At 35.7% G+C, this 22,858-nt stretch overlaps 2 protein-coding genes and 1 long non-coding RNA gene across 5 annotated transcripts in view; all 3 read left to right on the forward strand.

Moving 5' to 3' along the window:
* LOC147874005 (uncharacterized) overlaps window positions 1–5,879 on the forward strand; it is a 31,374-nt gene extending 25,495 nt beyond the window's left edge. Inside the window, exons 6-8 of the mRNA XM_087348075.1 lie at window positions 329–510; window positions 3,926–4,036; window positions 5,035–5,879. Coding sequence (XP_087204201.1) covers window positions 329–510; window positions 3,926–4,036; window positions 5,035–5,342 — 601 coding nt within the window. The 3' untranslated portion in view covers window positions 5,343–5,879. The remainder of the gene's footprint in view (window positions 1–328; window positions 511–3,925; window positions 4,037–5,034) is intronic.
* A 142-nt stretch (window positions 5,880–6,021) lies between these two features.
* LOC147874006 (uncharacterized) lies at window positions 6,022–12,947 on the forward strand. The gene is made up of 4 exons (XR_015534983.1): window positions 6,022–8,360; window positions 10,871–10,915; window positions 11,039–11,205; window positions 11,659–12,947. It is a non-coding gene; the product is annotated as an uncharacterized LOC147874006 (long non-coding RNA).
* Window positions 12,948–13,196: 249 nt separating this feature from the next.
* LOC110830041 (lysosomal dipeptide transporter MFSD1-like) overlaps window positions 13,197–22,858 on the forward strand; it is a 32,711-nt gene continuing 23,049 nt past the window's right edge. The window contains exons 1-3 of one of the 3 annotated variants that reach the window (XM_022064419.2): window positions 13,197–13,511; window positions 14,626–14,776; window positions 16,408–16,533. In XM_022064419.2, the coding sequence (XP_021920111.2) occupies window positions 13,358–13,511; window positions 14,626–14,776; window positions 16,408–16,533 (431 nt within the window). In that variant the 5' untranslated portion in view covers window positions 13,197–13,357. The other 2 variants (XM_087348078.1, XM_087348077.1) reach the window with 2 other exon arrangements.

Consider the following 22,858-nt stretch of genomic DNA (forward strand, 5'->3'; position numbering starts at 1 on the left):
TGCCAGCATAGCTCTTGGGATCACTGAGGCACTCAAGCCCCACCACCATGACAAGGTGCAGGTACCATTAAGTGAGGATAATTTAACATATATAACAACAATTCATCATTAAAAGTGGATGTGTGAACTAGCCGTTCCATTCAGGTTTACAAGCAAAATTTTGTGAATGATATATATCATTTTGAAAATCAACAAATCAAGGTTCAATTTAGATTATTTATAACAGAAAAGACCCCAACAGTGCAGAGCAGGAATAATTGTTACAACATATGTATACCTCAGAAGAGGAATTAGGTTTTAGGTACAAAAAAGTTTTTGTGCTTCACAGTATCAACCTACCATCACATCGTCATCACGAAGACCCTAGTAATAACAACAGAGTAGAGCATTTACAACCTGAAGTGATGGCTTTTGAGGCCGAAAATGCAGAGTCAGTTAATGACGTTCAAGTTTCTCATTTGCAGCGTCACCAACAGATGGTTGAAGCACACATGGGAAGAATGCTACAAGGTAAGAAACTGTTGCAGTTAAGCTACTGTAGTCACATGCCAGATTTACAGCAGCTGTTCATTATGAAAATCTTTTGAATACAGACTTCAAATTTATGTCAGTTATGCAAGATTCTTATGCATGAACCTCAAAATTAATTCCATATTTCAGTACAGTATTTGCTGACTCATAAGAACTGATCATTGCCTCAATACTAGGTTTCATTATTATACTACTGTCACCAGGTCTCCAAATACAGTTTAGGAAATGGGTAAAACACTAGAACAGGATGTTGTCATTAAAGGTACAACAGGCTTAAGATGCACCATATCTTTTGTCTACTGCAGCTGTTATGAGAGATGTCAGTCTCATATTCCCAGGGCTATAAATTATCTCCATTACATGTAAACATCACATTAATAAAGTTAAATATTAGTCTCATAGTTGATCACTAAAAAGTTTGGTCATGAGAAATGAAGTTGCAGTGTCCAGCCAGCCATGTCAGCCACTGGGCTGTCAACATTTGACAATTTTCACTGCCACACACCACCACTGACATCAACATATCATTAGTGCCAGAGTGGGGGAGTGTAAGCCAATGATCATAAGTTTCCAAGAAGTAAAGAATAGTTTTCAGAAAGTTGTCACAGATGTGGTTCACTGATTTTATTCAAAAATGTATAACACAATTTAGACATGAGCTTATGGATGAAGTGATAGTTTTGATAACATAAAAGTATAGTACCAGACTGCTTATATAAAAGGCTTGGGAACTATGGCTTTTCAGATTTTCTTTATTTTTGAATTTAATTTCTTCACATATCATTTCTTTAGCATAAATCAACAAATCATACACAAACAGAAAGAAACTCATCTTCATCATCAAACAATGTGTAAAAGCCTACAATGTATGACATCCAATGGTTAAACAAGTGCAAGCAAGCAAGCTGCAATTTACTACCAAAAAAGAAGACTGTCAAAATTGGTGTCACTCTCATGTGGGTAGTTGAAGAACTGCAAAGTACCAGTTATAAGCATGACAAGTGCATGAAAATGCTACCATAAAAATTCTCCAAGAGAAAATATGGATTTTAGGTCCTTCATGATTTTGGGATGTCAGATACAGGGCCCAACACTATAATAAGAAGTATAAAGCAGTAATCACTTTCTAGTTTTAATTTTTGGACCACTTTCCACTATCATAGCAGTTGAAAGTGGTAATGTTTGAAAATAACAAAAAAAAATCCTAATTAGCAGAAAACTGCTCAGCATAGATACTTCCTCAGACCAAAATAATAGCTTGGTTGCTTGAATTAGACAGTTATCATTATTGCATGTCTCCAGACTTGGTTCGAGTCTTCTATGGGCTTGACTGAGTGAGCACCAAAAAATCACCTTGTGCATCTGTCTTCCTGTATGTACATAAATTGAGAACAGCTGGACAGACATTCATGAAATTTGACATCATGTAGTTTTACAAAAATTTATGAAGTCATTTTCGATTTTTGTTGAAACCAACCAATAAGAATTTTTTTTAAATTAATCACAAATTTCTAAAACTGCTACATTTTAGTTCCATATTTGACAATCATGTTTGGTATTATTCTAGTTCAAGTACACATGATCAGTCAGTGCCTCTTCAGCAAGCAGTTCCAACAATAACAGGAATACCACGTGTGATGGACAAAATCGTCTTCTAATAGTCAGGCAGACAAGTGTGACCACTTCCTAGCATTCCCAATTTATGTAATTCTTCCTCTTGACTTTCCCATTTGTTATCACTCTCTGTTAAGGGAGGGATCAGATCATCCGTCAGTTGCCATCTTTCCATGTCTGGCATAATTTATCACATTTAATTTAAAGTATACAGCACACAAAACCTCTTATGCCTTGTTCTTAAGGTTGTAAATACAAACACTGTCACTGTATGCCTAAGCTTGAAATTGGGCTATAGTTCCTCTGACACTTCTGGTGAATATTTTAAAAGTGTATGGAAGGTTCATGACAGGATTTAGATGACAGTTGAGAAAAATTTGTCATATCATGCCTCACATATGAGCCGGGATAGCTCAGTCAGTATAGTGACTAGCTACGGGCTGGATGACCGGGGTTTGATCCCTGACGGGGGCAGAGGATTTTTCCTCTAGCCTCTGCATCCAGACCGGCTCTGGGGCCCACCCAGCCTCCTCTCCAATGGGTACCGGGGTCCTTTCCCGGGGGTAAAGCCGGCCGGGGCGTGATGCTGACCACTCACCCCCATCTAGTGCCGAGGTCAAGGAAGAGAGAAGCTATACCTCCTCTCACCCTAAACGCCTACATGGCATATAGTGGGACAAACTTTACTTTACTTTACTTTACATAACATATCATGCCTCACATATAAACAGATCACACAGCATCTGCAGCAATAGGAAGTTCTCAAAAGGGCCACTTTACTGTAGATAATACCAGTTGTTTTGTATGTTGTCCTGCTATAGCTATAAACCATAAACTGCAAAGGAGTTTTGTGGATAATTTTTTAGGGTACAAGGTCTCATAATTGAGTACAAAATATATAACTGCCTACAAACCAAAAGAGGCCACCATAGTCAAATATGTTCCTGGGATTAAGGAAGAGGTAAAAACTGATTATACGGTTGCCTATCATGATATTACCTTATAACATTTCTACCTTTTAAAATGTATAACATCACTGATCAGAGCACTCTCCTCAATATACCACACACACTAGGAACTGATGCCCTGGGAAGATGAGATTTTAGGACATACAATATACAGAAATTTGAATTTCATAGCAACACATTTTTATATAAAAATCTATTAACAGAGAAGTAGAAACTTCGGGACACTTCATAAATAACCATCTTGTATATAATGCAGTTAGGCAAGCATGAATGTATGTTAGTGAGTTTATATTTTGTACTGCCAACCACAGGGGGTATAAAATGAATCTACAGACTGTGTTACTGCCTAGATGTGTAACAGACAGATTTAATGTGTTAAAAAATTTGTTATTACATAAGAAGAACCCAGTTTAACATTGATTTTACTGGTTTCCAACAGTAGTGTACTTTGAAGTCATTCATATTTCTGCCCAAATTCTGCAAACATTTATCTGTCACTGGCCACTTACAAAGGAGAGCTGAAATATACATCAATAATTTATTCCTCTGTAGTTTCTCAATGTTAACCTTACTTCCATTTTCTGTCTTCTTTCAAATTTATGGCCTATGGTGGTTATAGATATTTCATGGCATTATTTAAGTGTTTCTACAGTTCATTCTACGAAAACATTCTTTTTGAACTGAATGAGATCATCCCTTATGTATATTAAAGTATTTTAGAAATCTTTCCTTAACAAATTAAAATGACAAAACCCTAATGTTTGTCAGAACAAATCAAATTGGACACAGCCTACTACAGTTTATCTTTACAGACCAGAGTGTGATGCATTTGGGACTGATGATAATCCTAGTGGTGGGAGGTGTGATTGGCTGTGCACTCACTGCCTGGTGGCTCATCCCCAGTTTACGCAAACATATCCCAGGTTTGTAAAAGTAAATAAGATATATTTTGTCAAAGAAAGCTAAGTGTTTATTGTAATACAAACAACTGTCACTGCTTCTTTCCATATGCTGTAAAAAATCACTACATTCCTCCTGTGAGGAGGATTGTAGTGATTACTCCTTATTATGTAGTTGTTACATTACTCAAGTGAAGTCAGATCCTGATTTAACCAATACATTGAAGAGGGTTTTAAATAGGTTTTCCAAGTTTTGAGAGTCAAAACCCATGCACTTCATAAATTAAAAACACTTTCCACAGACTTTTTTTTCCCCAACAGGTTTCTGACCTGCTTTGAATTTTCATTCAGTGCATTATAGAAAAAGTCTGTTGACTGAAATGTACTTGGTACATATTCTGAAATTTCCTCAATTGAAGCTTCATTTCAGTGAATCTAATAACTTAAAATAACAAGCTGAATTTACTGTAGCTTAGTCATGTACCGCCGCCACGGTGGTCTAGCGGTCAGAACACTAGCCTTGTAATCCTGGGGTCCTGGGTTCAATTCCCACTGGTGCTCAGATTTATAACTTGTGTTGGGCAAGGCCGTGGTCTAGGCATCACGGAGTTTTCCTTCGGGGGTTTCCCCGGTTTCTCCATGGCATCCCAACAATTACTCCATTCACACACAGAAGAAGGCAATGGCAAACCACTTCTGGATCATCTGCCAAGAACGTATATGAACAGGTTCCAGTCCGAGAAAAGGATGGAAGGATCCTGTTCATATGGACCTGTCGTCAGACAGAACACTAAAAAAAAAAGGCATGTACCATTGCAGTTATTTTTCATAAATGTTTTACTGCTGATGTCATGAACCGATATAAAGTTTCTTAAATATTACATAATGCAACACTATCATTTAGTAACTACTACTGTTACAAAATACTTTATTTTAACTTAGCTTGTGTGTAGTTATAAGATTAAGAACCCCATTCTTGAAATGTGACATTTAAAGAAGAATTAATTCTGACCCTAATACAGGTCATCGTGCATCAACAGATGATTCTTCCTCAGTCTCCATATATGAAAACTTTGAGAACTCACTGCGAGATTCCAATGTGAGTGATACAGATTTTGAAGGATCTATTGATGAAGCAGGAAGTGGAGACTGTGATACTGCAGCTATAGTAATTCAAGAGCAGGGACAGAGTGAAACAGAATGTTCACACAGTAACAACTTTAAAGAAGATTATTCTGGAGTTTTTACAATCAGAATTCCTACACATCACTTAATTCAAGAGGAGCCTCCATGTATCATGATTGAAACTAACTCACACTCAGAAGCCTGATAATCTTCAAATTTGCAAAATACATGAACAATTTGTTTATTTATTTAAACAAACTTTTAGTTCACCTTGCACCTCATGACAATACTTACAAAAAATCTTCTTTGCACAATTACAGCAGTAAAGTCTGATAATTTTGCTTGTTAATCAGCCTGAGTGTGAAATGTACATTTAGCCAAGTTATGCATAAATGCTGACATCTGCATTGTAGTGTGGAAGCAAGCTCTTGGAAAAATACACTGGAATGAAACTTTCATTCAGAATTATCAAATGTTTTAAATACAAGACACTTCATTGACTGAACAAATTCAGAAAGTCTGAGAGCAGAATTGGAAGCCAAGTGCTCTAAAAACAGGGATCTAGAACACAGCAACCGGGAATAGACAAAGCTGTGTAACTGATGATGTATGGCAAATTGGAATAGGAAGTGAGAGATTACAACTACAATTATGATATGTACATTTACATATTTGCAAGAACAAAGTTTATTGATGTTTTGAATACATTATTTTAAGGGAATACAAATGTAAACGTAATGAATTCAGGATTTTATTAATACACAACTCATTTCATTGCAACTTGTTGCTCTACCATCTACAGGTATAAGAATATTAGGAGTACAGCGCTTCTAACTTAAACTCACTCTGACAGGTCATTTTCTGCCTGTCATTACAAAGTTTGAATTAAGGGATTTTTCTGAAAAAGTAAATAACAATGACCTATTTACTCAAAATTGCAATGCCTCCGTAACAATCAACTCCTTGTAGAGGGCACAATTTGTCCTACTTCAAGGACACTGTTATGCATAATACGAATGATCAACAAAACAAAGTCGTTCATATGACCGTTCTAATAGGAGACTAGTGGAAAGAAAGTGTAGTGGTGTGTTCAAGAGCCATAAGACCACACACCCACTAAGATCAGCCAGTAAACTGATGAAGCAAATTCTGAGTGGTACAAATACATACTGTGTAGATATATACAGTATAACTACAATTTTTTAAACTAAGTAAAATAATAACCATGGAAGTACCTACTTCAGCCTCATCCACGCTTCCACAAACAAATTACTTTTTTCAGTTGAAACTGCCACTACCACCACCACACTACGGCATACAATTGTCCACATCCGCAATAAAATTACAGTAAATTTAATGTACTGTATCATATTCAGTTTCTAAAAATGTTGGCACTTTCTGCATTGTTTTATAAAATCATGCTTACTATAAATATAAATGGCCTTAAATTAATTTGTAAAAACAATATTAAGGCATAGTTGTTTGTATGAAGTTCTTGCACAATGTTACCCAATATTAACATACAATTTAAACTGCAAATTTCTGTACTGTTTCTCAATACAGTACTTGAAACAACAGGATAGTTGGGCTGAACACATACACTATAATAAAATAATTTGTACAAATCAACACTAACAAAAACATCATTATATTTATATGCTGTAGGATTCTCAGTATGTATCTATATTCTGTATTAGAAGTCTTCTACTTTTACTGCTTACAAATTTATTAGTATAGGTTTACTTGTACACTTACATACAATGCACCACTTATTTAGAGAGCACACAAGAAATTATTTACATATAATTCTATCCTCTGATGTTTATTTTAACAGTAACACCTCACCAAGACCAATTCATTTTATTTGAATTTCAAAACTACCTGACTTATTTTTGGAGAAGGTAGTATTTTATCTTTTAAATGTTCATCGAAAATCCCTTTTATTGTTCATCTATTTGAGAGAAAATAATTAAATAAAATATTAATTAGTGGACCCAGTCAAAAGTTAGACTGGAACATAATTTCCAAGTATTGCATTAAGTTTAAGTGATGACCTGAAATGATCAATATAGTGACAAATATTACATTTAATAAAAATGACATAATTTCATTACATATTGAAGAATTCAAATAAAAACAAATGGTTGCAATTATAATTATGACCAGTACATGCTACATGTATTATTAAAATGGAACAAAATACTGTTGCTAATTGAGACTGTGATAAAACCACCACTCCTCTCGAAGGACAGGAAGACTCTCTTAATAAAGGTGAACACACAACTCAAACATAGTAACTCTAACCTCTTAGCAAGCAACAAAATCTCCATTTCCCAGGATACATCCATCATCTGAGCTCAGTCTTCTGGACATACTTAAACTCAAAAGGCATCAACTGAACTTTGTAGTTTGGTTTCACCTATAGAATTTTTCATCTTCTCACCCATGTAACTTAATAGAATATGAAAAGATGTCAAGTCATACAGTTCATGCTGAAATAACATTAGAACATCTAGCAACATTATGACTCTGCTGGGACTAGCAGTCACTGACTAGCTATAGAAGTAAAGCAACTGGGTGTCATTATATTATAAAAGAATCTGTGTGACAGCACATCTGTACTTCATGACATAGCCAACTGGGAACATCTTTCAGAACATATCGAGAAGTCAGCCCACTGTCTGTTGTGTGACAGTCCCCCAAGGGTAGAAAGCAGCAGGCACTGATGACTCTTGGTACAGTAATTCTCTAGATCCTAGTGCAGCTAATATACCATGGATCAAGATGATGCTACATGCTTACCAAATGAGTCTTTGCTAGTGGAAGCACACCATCTTTTGCTTTAAATGCATATGGGGACAAAATGCCCAGTGATGGAGGTAGAACAGATAAAGACTTTCTATGGCACTGACCAGTATCCAGTTACAAAACAATCTACTCATGTGCTGGGACAGAGATAAAAGCTCCTAACTTGGGACTGAAGGTATAATAATGTGCTGCTTGGTCAGAGATAACACTCTTCAAAGGGCAGCATGATGAGTATGGAGCAACAGTGGAATGACCATCAGCAGATAACCAAAGACCTGGGATAGAAACCTGTTCCAGAGGACTGAACCTAGGTTTCTGCAGTGAGAAGTCAGTCAGCAACCATGTGAACTATGGCATGGTCCATCACCATTATATTTGTAAAATTTGCCTTGGTATTAGGACAGGAGTAAACAAGGTATGTTCTTTTCTCAAGTGGCTTCAAAACCATTGCTTATACATAATACATTTTAGTTACATTAGTAAAATTTGTAATCAAGATTGCATTGGTATTAGGACAGGAGTAAACAAGGTATGTTCTTTTCTCTAATCGCTTCAAAAACATTGCATCTTTCTAAGTAAGCTTCTACAAAACTACAGTACTCTACTGCCAGGTGTGTGATGTATGATTTCTTCTTATAATTACAAATGACACAGGGCAAATTGTATGAGGTAAAAAGAAACAAGCTCCATGCACCTGAATCAATTAAACCAAATCACAAGATACAAACATTGACATATTCAGAATGCAAAACTATTACCAAACATTGGATGCAATATCCAGAGTTAAGTCAAACAGCTTAAAATTGCATGTGCATTCTTAGTGATCCTTACTGGGATTTATAACCATATAAACATTAGTTAATTTTAGAGCACATTTAATGTTGCCTATATTCTCACAGTCATTAGTTTAGACTTTTTGTGGTTTAGAAAGAGTTTGGTTACACCACCAAATATCAAGTACTTCACTTTGAGGGAAGAATGCAAACTGAAGGTATGTGAAAACAAAATACTTTAAAAAATTGATTTATACTTATACCCAAGTAGAGTTATTCCATTTAAATAGTGTTGAGGCTGTGCACAGTTTTGATGAGGGAAATAAGAACAGACAATTGGTAGTAAATAACCTTAAAGCAGTTTACAGCTCTCTGCTGATAATTCATGTAATACTGACATTTTTATCAAAAAAGAGAGCAAAGCTATAACTCAGATATCTGCACAAAAGGGGCAAAACATTAATGTAAAATCCCATATCATCCATTAGATATAATACTAACTGATAACAATTAACATATCAAGCATAACCACTTATTTTATAAGACAGTAACGTTAACGTTTGTCCCACTATACGCCATGTAGGCGCTTGGGGGGAGTGGAGGTATAGCTCCTCTCTTCCTTGACCTCGGCACTAGATGGGGGTGAGTGGTCAGCATCACGCCCCGGCCGGCTTTACCCCCGGGAAAGGACCCCGGTACCCATCGGATAGGAGGCTGGGTGGGCCCCAGAGCCGGTCTGAATGCAAAGGCTAGAGGAAAAATCCTCTGCCCCCGTCGGGGATCGAACCCCGGTCGTCCAGCCCGTAGCTAGTCACTATACTATATATTAAAATTTTAAGGTTTAACAAATTCTTTTAACAATCCTTTAAGCTTTAATAAGATTGCAGTGCATATGGAAGAGGTTTTATTATCCATATACAATTCAACCCACCAATGAATCCACCTACTGTAGTGCGTTCAGCAAGTAAACTAGCCAGGTAGTCAATCAATCAAACATAACCAAATTCATTCCTGATTATCATACAATTTACAACTGTTTTCACATACATGTAATAAATCATCACTGAAGGAAGTGCTGATGATACTTGGTTTCTACAGTATTGTCTGCATATTATGAAAACTATGAGCTACAAGCCTGACAAATTGCTTTTGCAGTGAAATGAATTTCCCAGACTTTAGAATATAACATTTTAATATCTACCTTGTCATTTTTTAATTGTTCATAGTAAGACATTTTACCATTATCTGGAGGCAAGTTTTTCACATTTTTACAATTTATAAAAACATGAAATTCTGTGAACGTACAAATATTTGCAAGGGTCAGACTGAAACAAACTTACATGATAGTATTTAATTATATTTTCAGTAGTGAGACAAAACATTACTCTATTACATGCTGGTATGGAGGCTGGTATAAAATTAAAAGTAGAGAAGTCATGTATTGTCACCAAAATCCAGAACAGAATCATAATAAAATAAGTAGCAAATAAATCCTTGGAAAATGTGGCATATTACAAATTACATGGACAGATCAAAATCAAATTCAAAAAAGAAATTAAGGGTGGATTACATATGGAATTTTTGTCTTCATGTGTATTCAAATATATGAAAATTGAAATATGCTAACTGTAATTTTAACTGTTAATTTTTATGTAGTATCTTACTTTATGGAAAATGACACAAAGAACTTACAGCAAAAGCATAACAGGATAAAAGTCTCATAATGAGGAGCTTCATAATATGTACTCCTTCTCAAATATTATTATGGTCATCAAATCAAGGATTATGAAATGGATGACGCATGTAAAGGCATGGAAAAATGTGTACACATGGGATTTTGATCACAAAACCTGACAGGAAGAGACCACTTGTTAGATGTCTTGGGCAATTCTACATTTTGAAACAACATAAAGGAAATCATACATAAGCTACCATTTTTTTAAATTTTTGGCCACAATTTTCCATGTGTGATACATGAGTAGATGAGAGTATTTGTATAGGATTCAAAGCATCCATTCTTCCTTTTACAGTCAAGTAAACATGATATATAGTGATATGTCTAATATGAATATTGAATGCTTATCCAAACACTACTCCTACTGCAGCATCCAAATTATGGAGGATAATAAACATTTTATGACCAAATTTTCAGGCTAACAGAATTCAAAGCTACATTAGGCAAGAGGAACACTCAGAGGTATATATCATATCTAGTCTGGATTCCATAAAACTCTCCTGAAGCTCTACTTTCAGTAGGGATAAGTAAGATTTGAATTGTGGTATTCATGGATTTTTCTGGATTGATGCCATAAACTTGTAGGGGTTACCAACAAGAATAAAGTGCCACAACCTAGATGACCACAACCCACAAGTATCACAGGCTCCAAGCACCAGTGTACAACTGTTGTGTTAGATCACAAACTCTTTTATGGGGTTCAGCATGCTGTGATATGACTAGCCATCAAATACCAGTACAAAGGCAGTTTTGTAAGTGTTGGGAGAAAAACGTACATACATACATACATCTTTATTAAATTCCATGGATCCATAAGTTAGTCAAATGACAATAGGATGTAGAATAAGTCATAATAATACAATACATGTTATACAAATACAAATCATACTATTATATAAATGTCACAAAATACAAACAAAAGGTTCACATAAAGTAGAGATAAGTTACAAATAAATCCACCCATTATATACAATAGATAAATTATGACTTACTTGTAAACATTAGAAACTCATCGACAGAGTAAAAGGAGTAAAGGAGTATAAGTATCTTTTTAATGCTGGTTTAAATTATGCCTTTTTATTTACAAGACTTGTGAGATTTGATGGTAGACTGTTGAAAATTTTAATCCCTGCATAATATGCACTCTTCTGAAAACATGAGAGGTTGGAAATTGGTGTATGAAGCTGATTTTTATTCCTTTTCAGCATCATCCTGTATGTATGTTATAACAATAAAACTCAACATAACCATAAGGGGCTGAAACAAGCTGATAAGATTGATATAATATTACAGTTCCACTGCAGTAATTGGAAAACAAACACCTATGAAGAAACATACAAAAAGTTGATGAACATTGTTTAATAATAAGTGAAGCAGCTGCATCAAAGTGTCTGTCCAACTTTATGAACCTTTTCAATGAAGAGTTCACTGAAAATGTCAACATCAGAATAACCTGTATAAGACGAAGACAATAAGGCTACTTTGGTGGTATTCTGACATTGCATGCAACATACATGATGAACACTGGTTTTGAATTTCATCACCATCTTCGTACAATCTAGCAAAGCCCATGATGATAACCTGGGAAAAGTTTGTACATTATAGAAGACAGAGTTTCATTCACAGTGATTTTGTAATTTTATCCAAGATCATGCTGGCAACACGGACAAGTGTAAACCTCAGCTGAAAATGATCTTTGCAAACAACGTCTCAATCCGAGGCTGTATTGTTATTGTCATTAGTATGTAATACTGTTCTAATGTATCTGTTATTTAAGTAAGATTCATAGAGTGCGTGATCTTTCCCATTGATACCATACAATTTAAGTTTAAATAACAAAATGTCATGCTCAACACAATCAAAAGCTTTTTCTAAATCACAGAAAATGCCTCCCACTATTTGTTTGTTATTCATGGCATTTAAAATCTCTGTAGTCAATTTATAGATTGCATTATCTGTTTTTAATCCTTTCCTAAATCCATATTGTTCAATACTTAAAATATTGTATTTATTGAGATGATCCAAAATTCTTGAGTACATTATAGTTTCAAATATTTTTGAAAAAGATGTTAAAAGTGATATAGGTCTATAATTAGACACATCATGTATGCAATGTATTTCTGTTTCCCACCTTTCGGGTACTGACTACAAAAATTCCATAACTTTGTGTTGATATCATGCTCAATCAGCTTCTTTAAAATGTTATCTAACTTAAATTCCACAACCTTGGTTCTCAAAAATTACTAGGACTTAGCGCGACAAACTACGCATGCCCTCAGTAAATCACAGAAAGCTTAATCACAAAGATGATCAGGGTATCATCATCAGCACCAAAACAAGTATTGGTTTTCCTACATTAGTGCACCGCGGAGAACTTTGGGTTATTACGTGACGATCTATTAAAAGACTACGCTATCTTGGCATGTCAGTTATAGTCGCATTCTTTGTACATGCTGCAGACGCGACAGTCGTAATAAATCAAATGTGCACCTCTGTTTGTAGTGCACATATTGTATGCTTTTCAATAGCATACCGTATTTATGTACAATCTACCCTAAACCCAAGGTTAAAATCCCGAGAAGTGGGGAGTAGTAGTAGTAGTAATTCTTATTACCGACTGAACAAAGCTACCGAAGCTGAAATAGTTCCGCTCCACTAGAAGATGGTAGCACAGTTAAGGTATGTTTCCCTTTTGCAGCATATCTGTGGATCAGTTTTTTTTGTTGTAGCTTGTCATAGAGGTTATCTGTTACAGGTGATTTATGGTCTGTGATTTGTCTTGTGTAGCACATCTGCTGTCTTGCAGTGGGAGGCGGATGCGTTTCATAAATTAAGATAGTACGTATACTGAAGAGGACTGTTATTGGTCTTTGGTCTGCTGTTTCGTTTTGTTTGTTTTATACAATGGACGGAGAATTTAATAACGATTCAGAAAATATAATTTCTTCATCTGAAGAAGGCGTAGAACTGACAGGATGTGCTGCCAAGCCTTGCTGCAACCCAAGTCATGGGCTGCATCGGTTTATGGCCCTGTTATTTATGTGCCTGCTGGGGTTTGGTGAGTACATGTGTGACAAGTGTAAGTGCGTTCTTATTCATCTGTCGCTTGCAGCACATGGTGTACTTAATATCTCATTTACATAGTAAGACGAGGAAGTGCTGGCAGTAGTTCAGATATTTAATGTACAAATGAATTAAGTAGGATCACAACATACTTGTATTATCAGGGTCAAAAGACACTTTTGATAACATTAAAACTAACTGACTGTCTGCTAAATTCGAATTTTGGTTAGGTGTTTTGGCAGCAGAATTACATTACTGCATATTGTTGGAAGGTGTTCGATAGGGGGAAAATTATTAAATAGTGTGAATATATCGTGATTTGTTAATCCTGGGTGTGATGATACGTAACTATGAATAGAAACATTGCATATGTGTTTGGAGTTGATGCCTTTGCTTCGATCTGTGTTGTTATGTTATGTTTGTCAAAGATAAAGTACCCATATAGCACAGAGGCCGGGGACAAAATGGCTCAGTAGGCACACTTTTGATGAAGAGGAAGAAGGGAGCATGTATGTAATTTTCAGACAGAGTTCCGTGAAGATTTTTCACAAATAGCAACTTGTGCTTTGTAATGTTTTGATTGAAAGAATCCCAATGATTGAAGTGAAGGTGGAACGATACTTCATGGTATAGTGGCCACATGTACTTGTTTATAAATTTTAGATTTATTTACAATTACAAGCGCAAATAAACCATTTTAACTTAGATTCTTGTAATCTTGCATTGAATTTAACTTTTATCTAAGGGACCAGTGACAGGGATATGTTTTGATCATAACAATAGGAAATTTATTAACTAGGTGAACAGCTTGCTTCGGCTTGAGGAACACATATTTTGGATTGATTGAGTGTAAGAGCCATAAGTTGGTTTATCTTATAAAAATGATGCCTTACAGTAAAACTATATATTGTTTAATGTATGAAGTTGGACATTTTCATAAATACAATTTAATATTTGTTCTTTTGATATGTGGTCTGTATTCTAGGGTTGTATTTTTGCTGTGAAAACCCAGGAGCTATGAGGGAAATTTTCTTAAGTGATATGGTCCTGACATCTGTCTGTTTGTATTCATAGACAAATTTTATCCCATGTTTTGTTATATATTCTAGGATCATATTTCTGCTATGACAACCCAGGAGCTCTGCAGGACAATTTTATAAGTGACATGGATCTGACAACATCCGAGTTTGTCTACTTGTATTCATGGTATTCATGGCCAAATGTTGTCCTATGTTTCGTTGGTGGTTTCTTGATTGACAGGTAAGCATGTGATGTAGCTATAAGGTGTCTAAAGCTATAGCATACTAGTGAAATGTCTAAGTAAATTGCCAACATGGTAAATTTCTGAATGTTGTTGTCTCTTTTCATGTTACAGCATTATTGTCTTTTGTTGGATGGAATAATTTCAGTGACAAACTCTGTGTTATGGAACTGAACTTTCACCGTGCCCCATAATGCAAGTTGGTGCAGACATCTAAATTATAGATTCTCTATAATGTTGCTATCTATAAATAAACTGGGTTTATGACTGTACCATTCATGGTTTTACTGTTCAGAATTGGTCTCTTGAAGGAGTGAGGTCTTTTAAAATTATGGTCTATTGTTAACAGTGTTTTCTTATTATTTTTAAATTTAGTACATTAAAAATTCTTTAGCAAGGCTAGTGGTTACAGAGATTATGCTAATAATTATAATCATCTGTGCCTTAGAGACTTTGTCTGTGCTATCCAGGACACTGTTCTTCATGTACTGGAAGGTGTGAGACCATTCTTCATTTATCCCAGATCTGCCACTGTCTTATTTTCATGTGTTAGGTTCACACAGGTCTTGTTTTTGGTTGCAAATGTCAAACAGTTTGTCTGACTATAGTTTATAGTTGCATTTAACATTCTCATCCGTTAGGATATGCACCTCATTTGCTCTTCATAGCAGAATTTATTTCCTACTCAGCTTGTTTTGATTGTTCTTTGTCCTCTGAATTGATAGCAGCTATGAACTGTTTGTAATCAAGAGGACAAACTCTTCAGTTGCATAGTTATCAGTATCATTAATGTATAACCTTTGTCCCTTTAGCCTTAACAACAAAAGAAGTATGTTAATTGGTTGGAAAAACTGCACTTTCAACCATGGATATTTACTTGGAATGGAGAGTCATTTGTAAAGTTCAGAGATTGATTGATATATAGTTCACTCATTTGCATTGATTTGTAACAATTTAATTCCATAAAAGGATTGAAGGTGGCTATAGCACCATTACTGTTGTCCATTGAAATGGGGTGCACTATGTGAAGTTGATATTTGATTCTGATAATTGTCTTTATGCATATTTAGTGGTGCACTTCATCCAATGAGTCAGTTGAGCATATAATGCCCAATTTGCTTGTTTTTTATGCAGTCTAGCCTGACTGACTATTTCTTTGTAGTTTTTTATTTCCACTTTCTGCTGTGTATGCATGTTTATGTTAATTCATATATTGCTTTGAAATTACCAGTCATGTGGTTTTTTCAGTCTTTATTCTCAAGGCTTGTTTGTGTTGCTTGTTCTGTACCAGTTGCCCAATACTTACCATTCTCCAGGAACCCAGGAGTTTTCATTTTATTTGACCATTTTGTTTCATGTGTTAAGTCATTTTACTATATTAACTTTTTTTGTTCTTCACATTTCCACTTTAAGGGGTTTTAGTCTGTTTTTACCTTTTTTATGACTCACTTAAAATTGGGATCATTGTTTTAGAAATACTCCTTTCAGTTTGTGTTGGAGTGATATTCTACATTGTGTTAATGATATTTTAATAAAAAACATAATTAATAGGTAATTACTAAATTAACATGACATGTTCTAACAAATAAGAAATTAAGCCTTATTGTATTTTGTTTCAATTATATTTCAGAGTGTTTGGAATCCGTTTGGGAACAGTGATATATGCATCACTGGTAGTTGTTGGACAAATAATATTTGCCCTTGGAGGATTTTTTAATGCATTCTGGTTGATGGTGGTAGGGCGCTTTGTCTTTGGGTGAGTAAAGATGTGATTTTTTTCTTGGAGAGGGGACATTAATTAAACATTTACTGTAGTAATTGTACAAAGACAGGTGGAAAAATACTTTATCAGACCAAGGTTGTGGTAGGAGAACACCAAGTATTTCTCTCGAAGAGGAGACGATAATAGATTCATATTTTAAAGCAGGAGTTATTAACATTTTTGCTGCCTGGAGCCAAAATTACATCATAAATTATCAGTTACAGCCATCCATTTGTCTCCATTATCACCTTGGTGGGCTTTGAGTTGTCAGCTGTTGCATATTTTTAAAGAGTTCTTTAATTCTTTGCTGTATAAAGTTGTTTTGGAGTGACGTTTACTTTACTTTGTTCATTGGTGGGATGGCTTTTTAAATATGATTTTGTGTGTGCAGGTAATTAAAAAACAGCTGCAGTGTAGTTATTGAAATTAGCATAATACCAGTACAGAACTTGCATATGCATCATTTTAACATAACTCTCCTGTTTTTCAGTATGTTTGGCCCAGTATTGTTTAGGCTGTTCAGTGTATTTAGACTTGTTTTTGGCTTTTTCTTCAGCTCATGCTTACTGTTAAAACACTATTGTAACACTTTGTGACAGTTGTCCTCTGAATTATGAGCTTCAACTTGTCATGTACCTTCTTACTGCAGTGGGTACTCTTTATTGCCACACTCTGTTTTTGATAATACTGAAGGATTGATCCTTCATGGTAATGCTCATAATCTTCTGGTGAACACCAGAAGATTATGAGCATTACTTTTTCTGATGTTGACTGAGATTTGTGCTTCTTTTGAAAGGTGTTTTCTTTCCATATTGTGGTGTTTGCTAACTCATAATGGTGGATCCATGTTTTGTCGCCAGTGGCAATTTGATGTATGAAGGTGTCACCTTCCATGCGATATTAGCTGAAAGGTAGTTACAGATGTCCAAACAGTTAATCCTGTGCTGTTCCATATGTTGTTTGGGAACCCATCTTATTCACCAATCTTGAAGGTTGTCGTGGATGATTACGATTTTGTAGGCAGAATCATGACTGATTGGAAGTTGGTTTGCCACCCATCTTCATTGGAGAATCAGTATGGAAATTTGGTCAATATTACCTTCAGTCAAGTGGACAGACATTCTTATTATTTATTAGTGACACCTGTTTTGCCACTTTTGAACATGTTAGGCTATGCTGTAGCATAACATTTTCACCACAGTGTGCTGATAGTCTGTGATGAATTTCTGCACCTCCGAAACCTTCATTCCACAAAACTTGATCACTGCATGCTGATCTTACTTAGTGCATGTGGTAAGCAGGGCAACCATGATGACAAAAGTGGCACAAGACAGCTGAATAGTTGGATTGTGCATGCATTGAGCATTGAAGCAAATTGGAGGAAAAATGAACACTTTTTGGGTACTTTTTGATGTACTTTGATATTTCATAGACAGTAATATCTTATATGTGGTATTAAAAAAAACATTTATTATTGTACGTAGCTTCCTGTAGATAATAATATTTTAATATTTTGGGGTGATAAAGTGAACTAACTTCAAAAATGTAATTGCACAAAAAATATGGCTTAGTGGACTTTGAAGTATCAAGTTGTTCATGCAATTCCCAGTGCCAGTTGAAATTGAAGCTGGTGCCAAAATTTGTATTGATGACAGTAGTTCACAGTTCCTGGGGTAAGTAGTTTATTCTTTCATTGCATTCTTGTCTACCTGTCATGTGAAATACGCTGCAGTGCCACTATTACAATTATAAGAATTTGTATTTTACTTTAAGGTATCTCCTTGAAATGTGGACTAAATCTGTGTTTACAATTTAATACAATAAGTAAATCTTCTGTTGGACTTTACCAGTTACCTGAGTAGATTTTAATTAAAATCATAGTGTTTCACAAGTAGAACCAGATCTAAAAAATCATAGTTTTAATTAAAACACTCTTAGATTAAGTCCAATAGAACAATTAATTATACACATTGTGTAACTCCATTCTCATCAAGATTTTTTTATTACATCCTGTGTTTACTTCATGTATACAACAATATGTATTCTTTGATTCATCCAGGATTTTCTTGTAAAATTTCAGTGTTTCATTTAGTTTATGTTTCTCTTTTCAGTTGATTGTGACCATTTATTACTAGTTTCCTAATGTTGAGCTGTTATAACAGGTGGAAATATTAGTCTGTAGCCAAACACTACTTGACATGCTGATGTGTACAGGATATGAACACTTACTTGTGTAGTAGGTTATTCATAAACACATAAAATATAAATAGAAAGCTATTTTAGTACTAAACACTATACTATGAGGGTACGTAATGGACTTAAAAATAGAACTCCACTCATCCTTAGTCTGAGCATTAGCTGCCTTCACTGTCTTTGTGAGAAACTTGATGTCAGGGCGTGAACCCACGAAGAACAGTGATAGAAGTTCACATTGGTCTGAATGATATATTCTGCTTGACCATATTTTTCCATTGATTAACCTTAGTTGACTGTGTGTCGCGGTTTATGTGAAGTCCAGCTGATTGTGCACTTCAATGCAGTAGCATACTACTAAACTATTGACCCTAGAGTTTATAAAGTCCAGCTGGCAGCCTTGTACTGTGGACATTTAAATCCCCTATTCCTGGTTGATAAAGGTTAATATTTCATATGAACATAATAAATTTGCCATATAGTCTTCCTGTAAATATAGGTTTTCAATTCCTTGTTTGGTTGGCATCTTTCAGCAGTTGAAATAATGTAGTAGAATTGATATGTGTAGAGGTGTGAAGATATTTTACCCACGGTTGTGCATTCATTAAATTTCTTATCCAAGGGCATTCCACAGACTTTTGTCCACAAGTCATTTAAAAGGGAGGTGGTGGAGGAGCTCATTTCACTGAACAGATTTTTGCATATATGTTGTTATGATATACCCTGTCTATTTCTATGTTATTATTTGCGTTCCTGATGTTGCAAATTTTGTCTAAATACATACTGATGATTTTTTATTTCCATTGCTGAGATTTCATGGTAGCAAGTATAAGAAATTGACTGGTATTTCAGAGGTGGTTGTTGCCTCTGTGAGATTGTTCCATAAAACAGCAATTTTTTTTATTTCTTGAACAGTCACCATAGGTTCTTCTGAGTAGTTAGTATGTTAGTATATTATAGGCATTTGAATCTTATTTTGTTTGAATTTTATGCAATGAAGATAAAACTGTGGAGCCATATTCATAAATAATAACATTTTCATTCTTTTTATGACCTTGTATTAGTAAGAATTGAAAAGACTCGCTTGGAATGAAACTAGGAGTTAATAAGAAAATGTAGGTATAATACCACACCGTGAACAGTATATACTCAGACCCATATTTCTTCATCCTTAGTATAAGGTATTCCATCATTTAAGATTGTATTTCATATGTCCAAGCTAAATAATTTCAATAATAAATTTACTCATTGGTGTTCAAAACTACAATTGCCCTGATGACATTGGATGAAGATTTCATTAATAACTATCTTTGTAACTGGACACAATATTTCCCTCTAAAATTACATTTGTATTTTGATCATTTGATTGTGTTTCCATTCACAGGAAAGAAAACTAGCTGAAATGGAACAAGAAAATTTCTGGAAAGAACTTATGACACATACTTTCTACTTTCCTTTAAATGAATGCTTCCATCTGTATAGAGATGGTAACGCAACTTATAAATTAATAACTTTGTTACTAACTTCATGCTATAGGGTCTTTTTGAGCAGTTGCCTGTTACTTCCCTGTTTTTTTTATAAACTGTGTGTTCATAAACATACTTGTAGCATGAGCAACATGCCATTGGAACACAATGGTCCTATGTTGTCAGACACAGCACAATGTCTGCATTAATATACCATCAACTTCATTACAAAAACAGTGCTGGTGGTATCATAGTTGAATAACATCTACACAACATATTTTGGCTAGATGAACCATCTTCAGGTGTTAAAATATAAACTTAAAAGTGAGATTGTTTAGTTTATTACATTAAGCACCATCATCTAGCTGATTTTAGAAGTTGATGGTATATTACGAGGGTGAGTCAAATGAAAACCGTAAAACTGAGATGAAAATTCGAAATATCGTGCCATTGTCCTATAAGTTGACAGACATATTACCAATGCTATAAAGAGTATCCTATAGGTGGCAGTATAATGCAGACAAACATAATGCCATCACAGTGCCAGTTTGAAGATGGCACGAAAGAAGAACAACGTTCTGTAATACGTTTTTTTATCATTGAAGGTGTGAAACCGATTGAAGTTCATCGACGGATGAAGGTTCAGTATGGTGATGCATGCTTGTCACAGCAGCAAGTGTACGAGTGGAGTAGGAAATTCAGAAATGGTGTGACGTCTGAGGCAGACGCTCCTCGCCTGGGTCAGGCGCACAGAGTTGTGACCCCTGAGTCTATTGCAGCAGTTGAAGCCCTAGTGATGGAGAATCGCCGAGTGTTGATGGATGAAATAGCCAAAATTCTGAACATGAGTCACGAATCAGCACACCATGTCATTCATGATGTGCTCCAGTTTCACAAAGTGTCTGCAAGGTGGGTGCCACGGTAGCTGACCCCAGAATTGCACCAACGACGTATTGACGCCTGTGAAGAACTTCTACGGCGCCTTGAAGCAGAAGTTGATGGCTTCCTTTCGAGAATTGTTACTGGTGATGAAACTTGGGTGCACTACCACCAACCGGGAAAAAAGAGAACGCGCAAGGAATGGCATCATTCCTCATCACCAAAACCCAAGAAGTTCCGGACGCAGCCATCTGCAAGGAAGATTATGCTGACTCTCTTTTGGGACGAACGAGGCGTACTCTCGGAGCACTACACGCCTCGGGGGAACACTATCACCAGTGCCTCATATTCAGATCTCTTGAAGAATCATCTTCGACCTGCAGTCAGATCAAAGCGATGTGGACTTTTGACTAGAGGTGTCCTTCTGCAACATGACAATGCTCGGCCCCATACAGCCCGTGCAACAGTTGCAACAATCCAAGACTTGCACTTTGAGTGTCTTCCACATCCGCCATACTCACCAGACCTAGCCCCATGTGATTACCACATGTTTGGGCCACTCAAAGAGGTGATGGGAGGAAAGAAGTTCCGTTCTGATGAAGAGGTACAGCAGGCGGTGCATGAGTGGTTGCGCAGACAACCACAAGAATTTTTTTCTAGAGGAATCCATACACTTCGTAAACGCTGGAGGGCCTGTATTGAACGAAATGGAGACTATGTAGAAAAATGATATAGTTGTGTACTGCTTTCATTCAATAAATGAAATTTAATTTTTTTTTTGCTGTTTTCATTTGACTCACCATCGTAATACAGACATGTTGTGTTGCATGTTTGAAAACATACTACCATTGTGTTTAAGTGCTTCTGGAAGATGCTTTCTTATAATATGCCACTTAAAGCCATCACTTCCTTGTAACTTTTAAATGATGATCATCAGTAATGCTGACATGGTGGATCAACACTTCCATTGTTCACTGTAGGATCTTGAAGTTTTGGAGAATATGCAGTATTTATTGTGGGAAGTCTGTAACAAAATGGGAAGTAGTAACATGTCTTATCAACTGCACAAAATGGCAAATGACTTACTAACCAACTCCATCATACAGGAATTTTGTAGAAGAGTTAATAATTATTAGATGGATTAACAAAGTCACTGCTTTTGTGGAACCTTGTAGTTTATCATTACACTTGCAAAAGCCTGCCATTGGACCATATCTTGAGCCAGTGCCATGTAAAAAAATTCTCTCTGTAGTTAACATCAATTTTAATATTATCCTCTTATCTATGCCTAGGTCTCCAAAGTTGTCTCTTCCTACAGGTTTTCCAAAAACAGTTTTTTTATCATGATGTTTGCAATAAATATTTTAGTTTTATGGTTGGAATGGTAATCATCGTAACTTACCATGTAAAATTTATTATGATGTATAATAGTATTAGCCTGTGAGCTGGATTAGCTGTCAGCATAGTAACTGGCTACGGACTGGGTGACCAAGGTTTGATCCGTGGCTAGGGCATAGGATTTTTCCTCTAGCCTCTGTATCCAGACTGGCTCTGGGGCTCACCCAGCCTCCTTTCCATTGGGCACCGGTGTCCTTTCCCAGGGGTAAAGCACAGCCAGGACAGGACACTGACCGCTCACTCCTATATAGTGCTGAGGTTAAGAACGAGTGGGAGCTATACCTCCTCTCCTCTCCCCTCCCCTCAAAATGCCTATATGACAAGAACTGGGACAGCTTTTCTTTTTTAAAAAATAGTATTAACCTAACTAATTCCATGGAGTA

This window comes from Zootermopsis nevadensis, unplaced genomic scaffold (genome assembly GCF_977971745.1).
Source record: "Zootermopsis nevadensis isolate Lab colony 2312 unplaced genomic scaffold, Znev_1.0 Znev_ptg000012l, whole genome shotgun sequence".
Classification (NCBI taxonomy): domain Eukaryota; kingdom Metazoa; phylum Arthropoda; class Insecta; order Blattodea; family Termopsidae; genus Zootermopsis; species Zootermopsis nevadensis.